Source organism: Felis catus, chromosome A3 (assembly GCF_018350175.1).
Source record: "Felis catus isolate Fca126 chromosome A3, F.catus_Fca126_mat1.0, whole genome shotgun sequence".
In the NCBI taxonomy this organism is placed as follows: Eukaryota; Metazoa; Chordata; class Mammalia; order Carnivora; family Felidae; genus Felis; species Felis catus.
The window spans coordinates 110089775-110104505 of NC_058370.1; the positions used below are offsets into that span (position 1 = coordinate 110089775).

The following is a 14731-nucleotide window of genomic DNA, read 5'->3' on the forward strand; positions in this document are numbered from 1 at the left end:
CAACTGAGCCACCCTGGCGCCCCACAAAGCATCATTTTAAACTAGCTGATAACCTTCTGTGGGTTTTGAGTACCCATCTTGTGGACCTGATTCTGTTTCTGTATTCAGATATTTCTTTATATAATAAGTCACAGCTTTTTGTTCAGAGACTAGGGTTAATTTGCACCTTATAAATCATTTAATTCCCAACTGATTTCACAGAGACCCAGAGATGTAAATGGACTTGCCCAAAGTTAATAGTTAGAATTCACCCAAATCTGCTTTTAATCAAGAGGAGTTAGAAAATTTTATTCAGAAGAGGGAAAACTAATATTCCTATAGTGCCTTGTTCTTGTTCCTTAGTTTCCGTCTTAGTATTATGTAAAATTGTGGATAATTCTGTTTACGTTTACTTCCTGTTCCAGAATGGCAGGCATTATTGTCTTTTTTCTGAGATGAAAATGTCAAGTTTAAAGTGATTATTAAGAGAACTCTAATTTTCTCTTGAAATTGGGATCCTGGATGCAGTTGGAGGACAATGAGAGAACCATGTTCTTTCTCTGTGATGCACTGGTGGCTGCATACTTCATTGTAGCTGACAAATAGTTTCAAATGTTGGGTCTTCTGCACTCAGACTTTTCCAGAGATTGTCCTATGCACTAGAAGATGCCTTCTGTCCATCTTCCTTAACATTTTGAGACTTTAAGAGTTATAGGTATGCTGTATGTAGTCTTAAGAGCTTGAATAACATAAAAAAGGATTACTTTAATAAAATTTTTGTCTTAACCTGTTTTCATAGTGAACAGTAAGGAGTTCCTTGCAAAAGAAGAAAGCCAAATACCAGTGGATGAACTATTTTTTTACAGGTAATATACTTAATACAGTTTCATTTGGGGTACTATTAAAATTGAAATTTTTAGATTCCATAAAATGTTTCATTAACATAGGTGTGTCTTGAAAAGATTAGAAGGTAGGTTTTTTGTTGTTTTGCAAAGGGAATTTATAAATCATTCAGTTTGCTAATCTTAAGATATCTAAGTGAAATCTGGGGCACCTGTGTGTCTCAGTTGGCTGAACGTCTGACTCTTGATTTTGTCTTAAGCCTTGCCTCAGGCTCTGCTGAGTGTCAAGTCTACTTGGGATTCTCTCTCTCCCTCTGCCCCTTTCCCCAGCTTATGTGCATTCTGTCTCACTTGGTTTTTCTGTCTCTCAAATTTAAAAAAAAGGATATGTAAGTGAAACTTAAGAACAAGTAAGTTTGGGGGAATTTTTTGACTCTTGACTTTATGAAACTTATCTTTCTTATTTTTTTAATATAGTAATTGTCTTACAGGCTTTAAATCTGTTACCAGTCTAACATAATAAGCAACTCATGAGTAAGTTGTCTAAAACATGGTTCTAAGCAGAATTAGCAAAATTCACTGTGCTGCTGTAGAGAGAAGTCCTAAACCTACTGGTACTGTTATCATTATCTGATTGGTTAATTCCACTTGATTTGATTTGCTTTTTAAAAAACATTTTGTGTGAAGAATTTTGAGGGTATGATCCCATTTGCAGAATGCCAAGTTTCACCGTACCCTTGTAAGAGGATGCGTCTGACTGATAAAATATTGTGATTAGATATTCTCTAGAGTCACAGTTGGTCTTATTCTAATACTTAGATCGTTAGTGTTGATGCTAAAACAACTTTTTACTATGCCGTTTAATTAAGATGAGGTGTTTTTATGAAATCTTTGAAATGTATTATACTTCACATCCAGAGGCTTCTATTTTAATTCAAAACTTTTTCTACAATAAATGCAAATTTTAGTCATTTATATCCAGCTGAGTTAAGTTTTTACATTTGTTTGTGTCACTGGTCATAGGTGCTTTATTTATTTATTTATTTTTTAAACGTTTTTATTTATTTTTGGGACAGAGAGAGACAGAGCATGAACAGGGGAGGGGCAGAGAGAGAGGGAGACACAGAATCGGAAACAGGCTCCAGGCTCCGAGCCATCAGCCCAGAGCCTGACGTGGGGCTCGAACTCACGGACCGCGAGATCATGACCTGGCTGAAGTCGTACGCTTAACTGACTGCACCACCCAGGCGCCCCAATAGGTGCTTTAATTATAGTTAAATGGGCTCTTTCATAAAATTATCAAATATATAACATCTGTTTTATTTTAGATACTATAAAAAGGTTGCTATTGTTAAGGAGAAACAAAAACGGAATGCAGATGAAGAAAGCATAGAAGATGTGGACGATGAGGAATTTGAAAAGATGATTGGTAATTTGTTTTTGTCAGCTCTTCAATTTGTAAAATAATCTATTTCCTTTTAGAATATTGGAATATTAGTTGTAGTAATAATCTTAGTTTTAGAAATATCATTTAGCTAAGAATGCCATGAAAATGACAGCAGAGGATTGAGAAGTACCTTGGTGGCATACGGTAGTTCACCTACACTTGCTCCAGAGAAATGTATGGGATTGTGCATGGACTATTAATGGGAAAAATAAGTTTGTATTTACATGGTATGTATTCCTTCTTAAGGCCTAATCTCTTATAAAAGAGAAGCCATTGTTACTTTTACTAATAATCTCCTTGCACTATTCGTAGCAGTAGTCTGCTGTTTCATCTGTTTTACCTTTGTGATCCACAGAGCTAGAAAAATTTTAATCTATACTTAGGCTAAAACAAAAAATGGGAAATTAGAAAAGCTTACATTGAGTTTGTTTTTCTTGTGCATCGTATAGATAGAATACCATAAGCGCTTAAACAACAACCACTTAAAAGGACTACACATTGCTAAGTATTTTGATATTTACCCTCTTTCCATAAAAGAGTTGTAGAAAGAAGTTGAAATTAACTGGAATCCACTTTAGTTTGGGGATTTAATTAAGGTCAGTATATTCATAGGTTTATGTAGATTAATCAAACACACCAGCAATAATCAGATTTATATCGTTTTGGTGTTTGTTTGTCATAACTAGCACAATCATAACTGTGTTAATTGATTCAAATAGAAGACCTAGGTCAACTTTGTTATTCCTTGCTATATCTGACAATTTGTATATTGTTCTCTGACAGACACATTTGAAGATGATAATTGTTTCACCTCTGGAAAGGATGACCTTGATTTTGCTGGGTAAAATACTTCAACTTTTTTGGTCTTTTCTTAACTTTGTTGTTTTCTCAGCATTTCCCAAATTGTCCTCAGAACAGTAAAGTACAGGACTATGATGTGTAGAAGAAGTTTATTGAAATAAGTTTGGGAAATGGATTTGTACTTTCATTTTAGACCTTTATAATACACATTAGTGTATTAAATAGAGATTCTGTGCTCTTATTAGCCTAGTACCCTCTGGTCACCAAAAAACACTTAGGAAAACAATGTTCTCCATTACAAGTTTTTGGTTTTCTTCAGCAACATGAAAAAGAAAAAAAAAGGTGCTAAGGAAGACCCAGAAGATGAAGATTCAGAAGGCAGTGATGATGACCTATTTGATAACTTAGATGATGATGAAGTTTCTTTAGGAAGTCTGAATGAAGAATTTACTGAAATTGATGAAGATGGAGGAACATTCATGGATGTGTTGGATGAGGAAAGTAAGGGCATTTTTTAAATATGGGCCAAAAAAACATATCTTCCTTTATTCCTCAGTGTAAGCTAGTTTTTCTACTACAGTGTTTGTTTTTTTTTTTTTTTTACATATTATCCTATATTCAAATTAATAATGAGATCGGCCAGAAATTTAAATAGGACCTTTTCCCCTCTTATTTTTATTTGGAACTGAAGGGTTTTTTGTGGTTTTTTTTGTTTTGTTTTGTTTTTTTCTTTTAAAGAGTTGAGTTTTGGGCATTTATTTATATATGTATATATATTATATATATATATATATACACACACACATATATACATATATACACATAAATATATATATGTGTATATATATTATTTTAAGGAGCATGAGCTGGGAAGAGGGGCAGAAGGAGTGGGGGGGGAGAGAGAGAGAGAAAGAAAGAAATATGAATCCCAAGCAAGCTCCATGTTCAGTGCAGAGCCCGATGCAGAGCTTGATCCCACTACCCTGGGATCATGACCTGTGCCAGAATCAGGAATTGGACACCCAACCTACTGAGTCACCCAAGTGTTTGGGCTTTTATTTTCAACGTTTATTTATTTTTGGGACAGAGAGAGACAGAGCATGAACGGGGGAGGGGCAGAGAGAGGGAGACACAGAATCCGAAACAGGCTCCAGGCTCTGAGCCATCAGCCCAGAGCCCGACGCGGGGCTCGAACTCCCGGACCGCGAGATCGTGACCTGGCTGAAGTCGGACGCTCAACCGACTGCGCCACCCAGGCGCCCCGGGCTTTTATTTTAATCAGCACTTAAGCTGTCTCTTCAATACCTGTTGAGCTGTTATGTTCCCCTTTTTAAATTTTAGAGTAGTAATTATTTCTAAAAGTTAGTCAAAATAATCATTTTTCTTAGCCCAGTGGCAGTTCTGTTTTTTAAATTGCTTAATAGCATGGTGCTGTTTTTTGTTTTGGGTTTTTTGAAATAGAAGTTGATGACGTCAGCTCCAAAATCAATACAAAGAGAAGCAAAAGGAAAGGTGCAAATGATTTGGACTTTGCTGGATCATTTCAAGGTAAGGAATGCATTTACTCTCTTTTAAACCTAAACAGTGATTATGGGAAAGTTACCACTCATTATTATTTTGGGAAACTTCTTAATTGGTTAGTACAATTTAGTTTTTGTTTTTATAATGGATAATAATGGTTTTCTGTATTTTTAATATGTGAAAGTTGTTTGCCACATATGCCTTCAATTATTTTCTCTTCATAACTTTTTTCTTATTTAAATCTCTCGATCATCTATAAAGTATATCATAACAGATGATGCCTTTTAATGTTAACACTTGTAAAGTGGTAAAAAAGGAAAAGGTACTGTATCAGGTGACAATTTTAACTTTTTGATAAATGTATAGAAAGCAAGGGGCTCCTGGGTGGCTCAGTGGGTTAAGCGTCTGACTTTGGCTCAGGTCATGATCTCACAGTTTGTGTGTTCAAGCCCCACATCAGGCTCTGTGCTGACAGCTTAGAGCCTGGAGCCCATTTCACATTCTGTGTCTCCTCTCTCTGCCCCTCCCCTGCTTGTACGCTCTCACTCTCTCTCTCAAAACTAAATTAACATTAAAAAATTTTTTGTGATGTAGAAAGCATTATATTTTATTCCTGAAATCTGTGATAAATTCATAGGCTTACTTTTTTTCTATGCTTTGCTTCTAATGTCTCGTTTCTGCTGACTAATAAATACTGATAACGAATAAAAATAGATTTGCAAAGTTAAAAATAATTAAAATGCTTGACAACATTTCTTTTAAAATTAAATGTTAAAATATTTTGGACATTAAATATTTTTGCTAATAAGTATCAAAAATAATAACTATATTTTGGTAGTAGTCTCTCAGACATTTATACCTGCAAAACTTTTATAAGCCCTTTCAAGTACTGACAACCATAGTCCTCTTAATTAGATTGACTTACCTGATATGTAAATGATAACATTATCTTTCAGATTTTGTCATCCGTTGAGTGGTGTAAGGTCGCAATTTAATACTAGCCTGTGCTCAAATATAAGACAGCTTTCCCCAAAATCATCTCCAAAAAGAAACACTGGGGCTCCTGGCTGTCTCAGTCAGCAGAGCATGCAACTTGGAGTTCTAAGTTTAAGCCCCATGTTGGGTGTAGAGATTACTTAAAATTATGAAAACGGCACCTGGGTGGCTCAGTCGGCTAAGCATGCAACTGTTTTGGCTTAGGTCATCATCTCACAGCATTCCTGAGTTCAAGCTCCATGTCAGGCTCTGCACTGAGTACAGAGCATGCTTGGGATCTCTCTCTCGCTCTCCACCCCTCCCCCCTGTGCTCTCTCAAATAAGTAAACTTAAAAATGTTGCTTTATCGTAAGTCCTACTTGAGACTTTCATTAAAAGATGCTCTCTCAGTGACCTTACTATTATTTCTGAAGACCAGAGCCTGAAAGATGTTAGATCTCAGCTGACAATAGTTTTGAATTAAAGGATACCTGACATAATTGATTAAAACAAAAGAAGGCAAAGGAATTTCAAACATTGATAAATTGCAGAGGGAGAGGTGGGTGGTATTCACCCTATATTTGCAAATGTTGGATATCCTTAAGGATAAACAAACCTTAAGGCAACTTTAAGAGGGCAGTAACAGGGCTCACCAGTTGAAGTTATAGATGTATACATATAATGTGAGGGAACACCAAAAACGCGTTTCCAAGTGCTATACACAAATGGGAATTTTAGCTAAAGAGAAAATACTCAATAACAGTATCCCATTTAAGGATACACAAAATTTGAGATGAAATGCTGTAGAAACTATTTTATCAAAAGTGGCTTTGGTATCAATGCACAGACTTTACACGATTGTTAGTAGCACCATTATTATTAACCGCCAAAAAGTGGGAACAGTTTAAGTGTCTGTTGACTAAAGAATAGATAATGGAATATTATTCAGCAATAAAATGGTACTAAGTACTGATCTGTTACATGTTATAACATGGATGAGCTTCAGAAATACTACGCTAAGTGAAAGTAGCCAAATACAGAATACCACATAATGATCCCACTTACATGAAATAACCAGAGAAGGCAAAAGCCTTCTTGGGAAAAGGGCACATGACTGCAGATGGGCACCAGGATCTTCTGGAGTTGATGGAATTGTCCTAAAATTGCATTGTGATGACACTGAACAACTCTGTAAATTTACTAAAACATACTGAATTACACACTTAAAAACAGCTGAGTTTTATTATGAATTTTATTCCCTAATAAAGCTATTTTAAAAATTGGCCCACTATGGGGTGTCTGACTCTTGATTTTGCCTCAGGTCATGATCTCATGGTACATGGGATCAAGCCCCATGTCAGGTTCTGCGCTGACAATGTGGAGCCTAATTGGGATTCTCTCTCTCTCCCCTCTCTCTCTGCCCCTCCCCCACTCACACATGCATATTCTCTCTCAAAAAATAAAAGTAAATAAAAATCAAAAAAAGTTTTTTTTAATATTTGTTTATTTTTGAGTGGGAGAGAGAGACAATGTGAATGGGGGAGGGGCAGAGAGAGGGAGACAGTATCTGAGCTGTCAGCACAGACCCTGAGCTGGGGCTTGAACTCACGCACTGAAATCATGACCTGAGCCAAAGTTGGATGCTTAGCCAACTGAGTCACCCAGGTGCCCCATAGTTAATAAAAATTTTTTTAAAATGGCTCTACTAGATGCAAAGAATTTGAGTAATACTGTTTCAGAAAAAGTGAAAATGGATAAAAACAGTATTTCTAGTTAAAAATCACATTATCTAAAATATATTAACTAGAAATACTGTTTTTATCCATTTTCACTTTTTCTGAAACAATATTACTGAAATTCTTTGCATCTAGTAGAGCCATTTTTTAAAAATTTTTATTAGTGTATGAATTAAAATTTAATGAATATTAGAAATAGATGTTCTAGTTTTTTATTTTGAAAAGTTTATGTTCAGAACGTGGGTGGCTCAGTCAGTTAAGCGTCCCAATTCTTGATTTCAGCCTAGGTCATGATCTCGCATTCATGAGTTGAAGTCCTGTGTCATGCTCTGTGCTGGTAACGCAGAGCCTGCTTGGGATTCTCTGTGCCCCTACCCCTCTCTTGCGCCCAGTGTCTCTCAAAATAAATAAATAAACAAACTTAAAAAAAGTTTATATTCACAATTATAAGTTGAGTTATTTTTTCTAAGGAGAACCATTTTGAGAAGTGTAAACAAAAATTTCATTTGCAACATAATATACCTTCCATCACTTTCTTCACTGTTAGTCCAAAGAATAAAACCTCTGACTTAATGAGAATTTACAGTTTGCCTTAAAAATTCCTAAATTCATCCATGTCACCCTTAGAATTAATCTTGCCTGATACTATGAAATTAGGTAAACCTTGATCAGTGGCCAAATCGGAAAGGCAGTCAAGAAGACACTATTTGTCATCTAAACAATTTTATTAGGATACAATTTTAAAAGTACTATATACCAACTCTTAAATAAAATATATTTATTTTAAAATGCCAGCTACTTAATGGTGCTATGAGGAAACTGTAATTCTGTATTTTAACCCCAATACAACTTTTTTACAACAAAACTATGTTGAAAGATTGTTGAATCACTGTGTCGTACACTTGAAATTAATGTAACGTGTGCCCACTATACTTCAATTTAAAAATGTTGTATTTTTCCAAAATTAATGGATTTACAATTTAATAACCTACACTTATACTTTTTTTAGGACCAAGGAAAAAAAAGAAAGGAAATTTCAATGACTCCAGCCTATTTGTATCAGCTGAAGAGGTAAGGTTAAAATACTGCTTCATGATGTTAGCTACTCTGGGGGTAACTAGCTGGCTCAGTCGGTAGAGTACAGGACTCTTGATCTAAGGGTTGTGAGTTCAAGCCCCACGTTGGGTGGAGAGATTAAAAAATAAAATTAAAAAAAAAAAAGCTAGCTATTCTACACTGCTTTGAGTTTTCTAATAAATGTATCTCTTTTTAAGTTTGGCCACCTACTGGATGAAAATATGGGATCCAAGTTTGATAACATTGGCATGAATGCCATGGCTAACAAAGACAATGCAAGTAAGTAACTTGAATTTTTATGGAGGTTTTTAAACAGCCTTAACTTACAACTTGCCGAAGACGTATTCTTAGACAACCTTTTTTAGTAAGGATAAATAAAATGGTTCCTTACAACCCTGAAGGAATGGCTTTTTTCATCAGTGTCTGGGGAGCATGTAGGATTAAAAAGCATTTAGACTACAGCAATAAAGACTGTAGTTACGTTTGGGGCCCCTGGGTGATGCAGTCAGTTAGGCATCCAACTCTTCATTTCGGCTCAGGTCATGATCCCATGATTTGTGGTCATGATCCCATGGTTTGTGGATCCTGCGGAGCCTGCTTGGGATTCTGTCTCTCCTTCTCTCTGCCCCTCCCCCACTTGTGTACTCTGTCTCCCTCTCTCTCTCAAAATAAATATAAAAAACATTTTTTAATAAAGACTGTAGTTACTTTAAACTTTAATTCTTTTAGAGAGGCAGTTTTTATATATTGTGAGTATGCTTAGTAGCTTTATAAGTACTTTATAGACATAATTTCTGATATTGTTACTGGCTTCTGTTCTTTTGCCAATCAAAGCGTTCAGGGGAAATAAAATCTTTAGGGTATTTGTTCCTTTGTTGACCTAGTCTTTTATTTGTTAAACAGTAATCTTTAACAATAAATGCAGAAGGAAAGCAACAAACAAGAGCAGGGGATTTGCATAGTGGATGGGAAATGACTAAGCCATAGCAGACCAGAAGTTCCTGTTTTGTTCTGTGGGGCCAGGAGTCTACAACATGGTGTGTTCATCTTTCTTCTTCCCCACAAAGGTCTCAAACAGCTTAGATGGGAGGCTGAACGTGATGACTGGCTACACAACAGAGATGTAAAAAGTATCATCAAGAAAAAGAAAAACTTCAAAAAGAAGAGGCCAAAAACCACTCAGAAAATTAAAAAGCAAAGAAATTGATTGTTTTCTAAATAAACTATAAGTTAAAATTGTACTTACTCTTAATTTTTGCTATTCAGCCATTTTTCTTGATCTTGCTCTCTGACTCCATACATTCCAGACTGTTCAATGGATTTGTAATAAACTATAAATAAAGACAGCTGTCATTTATAAAATCATGTAAAAGTGTCAAAATTAAACTATATTGAAAGAAATCAAACCTCTTTTCCTTATTTCTTAAAGTAAAAAAGACAGTAGGATACGTATTTCACTTACAAGCCCTCTAGCATCTGTACTGTTATAATCACTATTTATTAAGCATTACTTTATAGCAGATACTGCGCTAAGTGGTTACACAATGTCATCTTGTTTAATCCTTACAACAGTTCATAAAGATGGCCATTATTATCACTACTGTACGGAGAAACAGCTCCCAAGAAATTAGCAAACCAGAGGTCACTCAAGTTTTAGGTTGTGATTTGATTCCATCACCACCTCAGATAGGTTTCATTCCAAAGTCTACATTTTTAACCACTGGCTAACTACTCTCATCTCCAAATGAGAATTTTCTCCACCCTGTGTTCTCAGAGGAGCTAAAATAGGGATAGGCAGTAATTCTTGGAAATTGACACCACAAAATTAAAGTCTCAACCATTAATTGGTCATTTAAAAAATTACTTAAAGGGTACCTGAAAAAGTTTTTGTATACTCTTAAAACATACCTTCCAAGATGAAGGGGAATTTTTTGCTCATTGTTTGCCTGAAATCTGATGGAGAAAAAGTGTTAAAATTAAATATTAAAGCATAGAGTCCATAATTAGTGCTAGCTTTAGGGTTTATGAGATATGAATCTGTGTTAAGGTCCTCCTGGCAATCAGGAACTATATCCTTTTGGACAGGGTGTAAGTTGTACTTGCCTTACATGTTGCCTCCCATAGTTCCTTTTGGAGTTTTTCAAATTTGGCTTGTATACATGATGTAATTTATTTAGAAAAGGGACAAAAAGTAACTTTTCATTGTTAATGTGTTTGAGACACATTAGCTATGACGTTTGAGATAAAAAACTGAGTAGACGTATTTCTAATTCCATAGTAAGGCAAAATGGAATCCATAAAAATTCATTGTTCGATGGATTCTATTTTACCCTCTTAATATAATTAGAAACTTTAATTTGCTCTTAAATTCCATGTTGATGTTTTCTTTTACACCCTTACACTTGAAAAGTGTAGAGACTTTGTGAGATCGAATAGCATCCAGAACACAGTGTTGCACTAAAATACTTTAAGAAGACACATGATAAGTTTCAAAGATGGCCACCACTCAGGACTACTATTATCTGCTTTAGGGAAAGAAAGCAGCACTTAATAATTCAAAAAGTTGAGGACTCTACAATTTCCCCCCACAAAATGTCAAGCACTTTCAGTGATAGCCGGTGGCATGGGAAAGGTTTTTAGTGTCCAATATTGACACACAGGAAGAACTCAGATATGATAGCCTTTGAGAGTGGTTACTTGATGATTCAGCTATGCCACCACTACTCTACCAGACGATGAGGTATAATTGGCAGGCTGAATTTCTTCCACCCATGTTCCCAAACTAAGCCAGACCAAAAATACTTGCTCTATGCCCCCGACTAGTAAAATCCATAGAAGTGTGAAACATTCTCTTTCATCTACAAACAACATTTAGGAAGAAGAGTCATTAGGTCCATAATTAACACCAAGTGTTCCTCTTATACCCATAAAAATGCCCAATACCTGGAAGAAGCAATTTCTCTAAAACTGTTTAGCACCTAAATGCATTATCAGACTGTACACTGCTCTAGAAAACATTAACTTCTGGATTAGAATTACCTTGACTTGTGTTCATCTTGTTAAACAAAAAATATGCTCCAAAAACGCCCACAAGTTCAACTACTAAAACTCCTTTAAAGATCTTCTTTGCCAGTGGTTCCATAGTGCGGGCCATCCTAAGTTTAACAATAACAACATGTAAACCTGAGTGAACATATACAAACTTAATACCACTTCCATAAAAATAATTCATTCCCAGCTTGAACGATGTATACTGTATACTTATTTGTATTAGATGTCCCACATTCCTAGTTTTCAATCTCCACCCCTAAGGGGCACAATGAACCAAAGACACCATTGGATAAAGCACGGGCAGGAAATAAAACTGAAAAAAGCACTGTAAAAAGAACTAACAATTTATGGAACTAAGATTTTTAATTACCTAAGAATATAGAATGTTGAGAGAGAGGGTAAATCCTTTCTTTTTAACCAAAAAAATATTAAGATGATCCAAATGGGCAGCATATGTGAAAGCCCTTTGTAAGTACCCTACAAAAGTAAGGCTATTCTGTGAGTGGTTGTACATGTTTCATAGCTGGAGGTTTTCATTTTATTTATACAGCATATAGTGAACTAGGTGCCACAGCCCAAGCATTTCAAAGTTGAGCAACAAATCAACTTGTTCTGGGGAGGTGCTATTCTAACAGTACTTTCAAACTAAGTACATCACCCACAAGGCTTCTTAAAAATGCACATTCCTGGGCCTCACCCTGCAGTTCCCGAGTTCCCAGCTTTCTGATTCAGCAAGTTGAGGGTTAGCATCCCAGTAAGGTGCCCCATTTGCACACAACTCCAATGACTTGTATACAAGAGGCCCCTGTACCACATTAGGAAAACTGATCACCACCATCCAGTAAGTGGCAACCTAGACTTCAGATCTTGATTCGCTTCAATTAAAATAAAAGCCAACCAAAAAGGGTTTGAGTCTTCATTCTCTTTCTTTAATGTAAAAGCTAAACAAGGGAAAGGGGCTATATAAGTCAAGAAAATAACATATGACTCTTACTGAGTATATGAAACATAAACTCAAGTTATTACTCTGCCTCCCTAGAACCCCAACAACAGGAGAAACCAGTCGTTTTTAATCTTAGGATTTTGATATCGTCAACGTATGCTGTGTCATAGTGTTTGTTGTCTAACATCTGTGCAGAGATGGTAAGCTCTGTGATATTCTACAGTCCCAGCTCTCTGCTCACGGTCACGCGTTTGCACCATTTCCTTTTGACTCCTTTTTATAATGCCTCAGACGGGGTAATTAAATACCCTACTTTGTGGGATTATCCTATTAATCTCTTTACCAGGTGCCCCTTCCCTCCAAAATTCCTTTCCCTCATTTTGATAATATGATCACCCTGGGGACTAAAAGATTATAACTTTATTGTTCGTATCTTTAAAAACCGAAGCAGAGGAAGTTAATAAAGAACTTGCATGTAACCAACAGGCAGCTGAGTGGGTGGGAATGGAGAACTGTTTTGTTTACAATGCTGTCCCTGACACCAAGTAAGTCATGATTGGTACAGGGACCTCTCGTGGGATAAGTTTTAATGTTCAACAGGTGAAAAAAAAATATTCTTTTAACTTAAAAATAAAGCCTGACTGCAGCCATAACCACAGTGTAAGGAATCCAAGTAAAATCTGGTTTTGTTCTGTTGGGAGGTGAGGTTAAGGGTTCAAAACATAAAGTACAAGTAACACTGTATAATTCAGTGTTTACCTTTTTGAAAAATATATACACACATTTTACATTACAAGTCCCTCGACTTCAGTAAAGGTGTTTATAACGACTGATAAAGCCTAGTTGACAAAGACCACCAAAGGCATACCTGTCCACGACGAAGTTAGGTTACTAACTAGCAGAGGAGGAACAAGATTAGACAAGATTTTGGAGAAGGACAGAACTTAGGCGAAGTTTAAAAGAAAGCAGTCCCCGAATAGGCTCGAAGGAAAGCAGGGCTGTGCGTCATGGGGGTTCATAAAGCACCGGGCTGAGAAGCTGATTCAGGGTGCACAAGCTTAAACGTGCAAATGTTGCGTCTGAAAACCCTCATCCGTCCACTACAGCTGGAAACCGACACGGCTCAGCATCTGCAGGCAACACGATTTATCACACAGCAAGGTCTCTCACACGCACGCTAGATGTTGGAGAGCAAGGTTTCTCAGCTACGTCCCTGGGTTTGATTAGCTAAAGCACTTTGTCCAGATTCCCACGGTCAAGAACCAAGGAACCAGCGAGGCCTCCGGGAGTTGCCTCAGGCTGGCTACCCACGATCCTCAGGCCCTCGCGCGGCCCCCAGGCCCCCGGGTCTCCGGTGTATCTCGGCGGCCCCCCGCGCTCTCCCGCCTGCCCGGGCTCCCCGGACGCTCCCGCCCGGCCCGCAGCCGACTCCCGCGGGCATCAAGGCAGGCTGCACTGCCCGGTCACCGGGCCAAGGTCGCCGAGCGACCCGGAAACACTCGGTCCTCTCCCGCGACTCTCCCGCTGAATGGATGGATATAGCGACACCCAACTTTCCTCCTTATGAACCCAGAACTTTAGCGAGCACCCACCCCCACCTCCTACCCCCGCCAAAGAAAACCTGCCCGGCTCAGCGTTCCGAGGATCAAGAGTCAGGACTCTCAACTAGAGTCAACCCTCGCTCTTACCTGAGGCGCTTACTGCGGACTGCGCATGCGCGAGTGTTGCCAAAGCCCCGCCCCTCCCGGCGTTGGGCCCGCCCCGCCCCGTGATTACTTTTTATTGCGCTCCTTTAAAAAAAAAAAAATTTTTTTTTTAATTTTTTTAACCTTTATTTATTTATTTTTTCAACCTTTTTATTTATTTTTGGGACAGAGAGAGACAGAGCATGAACGGGGGAGGGGCAGAGAGAGAGGGAGACACAGAATCGGAAACAGGCTCCAGGCTCTGAGCCATCAGTCCAGAGCTGGACGCGGGGCTCGAACTCACGGACCGCGAGATCGTGACCTGGCTGAAGTCGGACGCTTAACCGACTGAGCCACCCAGGCGCCCCCCCCCTTTTTTTTTTTTTTTTTTTTTTTTTTTTTTTACATTTATTTATTTTTAAGAAACAGAGTGAGACAAAGCGTGAGCGGGGGAGGGGCAGAGAGAGAAGGAGAAACAGAATCCGAAGCAGGCTCCAGGCTCTGAGCAAGCGGTCAGCACAGACCCTGATGCGGGCCTCAAAGCCAGAAACGGTGAGACTATGACCTGAGCCCAAGTCGGACGCTCAACCGATTGAGCCACCCAGGCGTCCCTATTGTGCTCCTTTTATTTTTTTTTTAAGTTTTATTTATTTCAATAATTTCTACACTCCATA

General features: G+C 37.6%; 2 protein-coding genes across 9 annotated transcripts in view; one reads left to right on the forward strand and one right to left on the reverse strand.

Annotated features, from left to right (window-relative positions):
- The window catches only part of CEBPZ (CCAAT enhancer binding protein zeta), a 23861-nt gene extending 14077 nt beyond the window's left edge, over positions 1-9784 (forward strand). Inside the window, exons 9-16 of the mRNA XM_045054687.1 lie at positions 779-845; positions 2150-2250; positions 3052-3109; positions 3389-3570; positions 4531-4617; positions 8311-8372; positions 8576-8657; positions 9446-9784. Coding sequence (XP_044910622.1) covers positions 779-845; positions 2150-2250; positions 3052-3109; positions 3389-3570; positions 4531-4617; positions 8311-8372; positions 8576-8657; positions 9446-9585 — 779 coding nt within the window. The 3' untranslated portion in view covers positions 9586-9784. The remainder of the gene's footprint in view (positions 1-778; positions 846-2149; positions 2251-3051; positions 3110-3388; positions 3571-4530; positions 4618-8310; positions 8373-8575; positions 8658-9445) is intronic.
- The window catches only part of CEBPZOS (CEBPZ opposite strand), a 20250-nt gene extending 6149 nt beyond the window's left edge, over positions 1-14101 (reverse strand). Inside the window, exons 1-5 of one of the 8 annotated variants that reach the window (XM_019827684.3) lie at positions 14061-14101; positions 11418-11533; positions 10287-10331; positions 9625-9709; positions 8008-9486 (exon numbers count right to left, since the gene is read on the reverse strand). In XM_019827684.3, coding sequence (XP_019683243.1) covers positions 9627-9709; positions 10287-10331; positions 11418-11532 — 243 coding nt within the window. In that variant the 5' untranslated portion in view covers position 11533; positions 14061-14101 and the 3' untranslated portion in view covers positions 8008-9486; positions 9625-9626. The other 7 variants (XM_019827679.2, XM_045054692.1, XM_019827683.3 and 4 more) reach the window with 7 other exon arrangements.
- Positions 14102-14731: the final 630 nt, after the last annotated feature.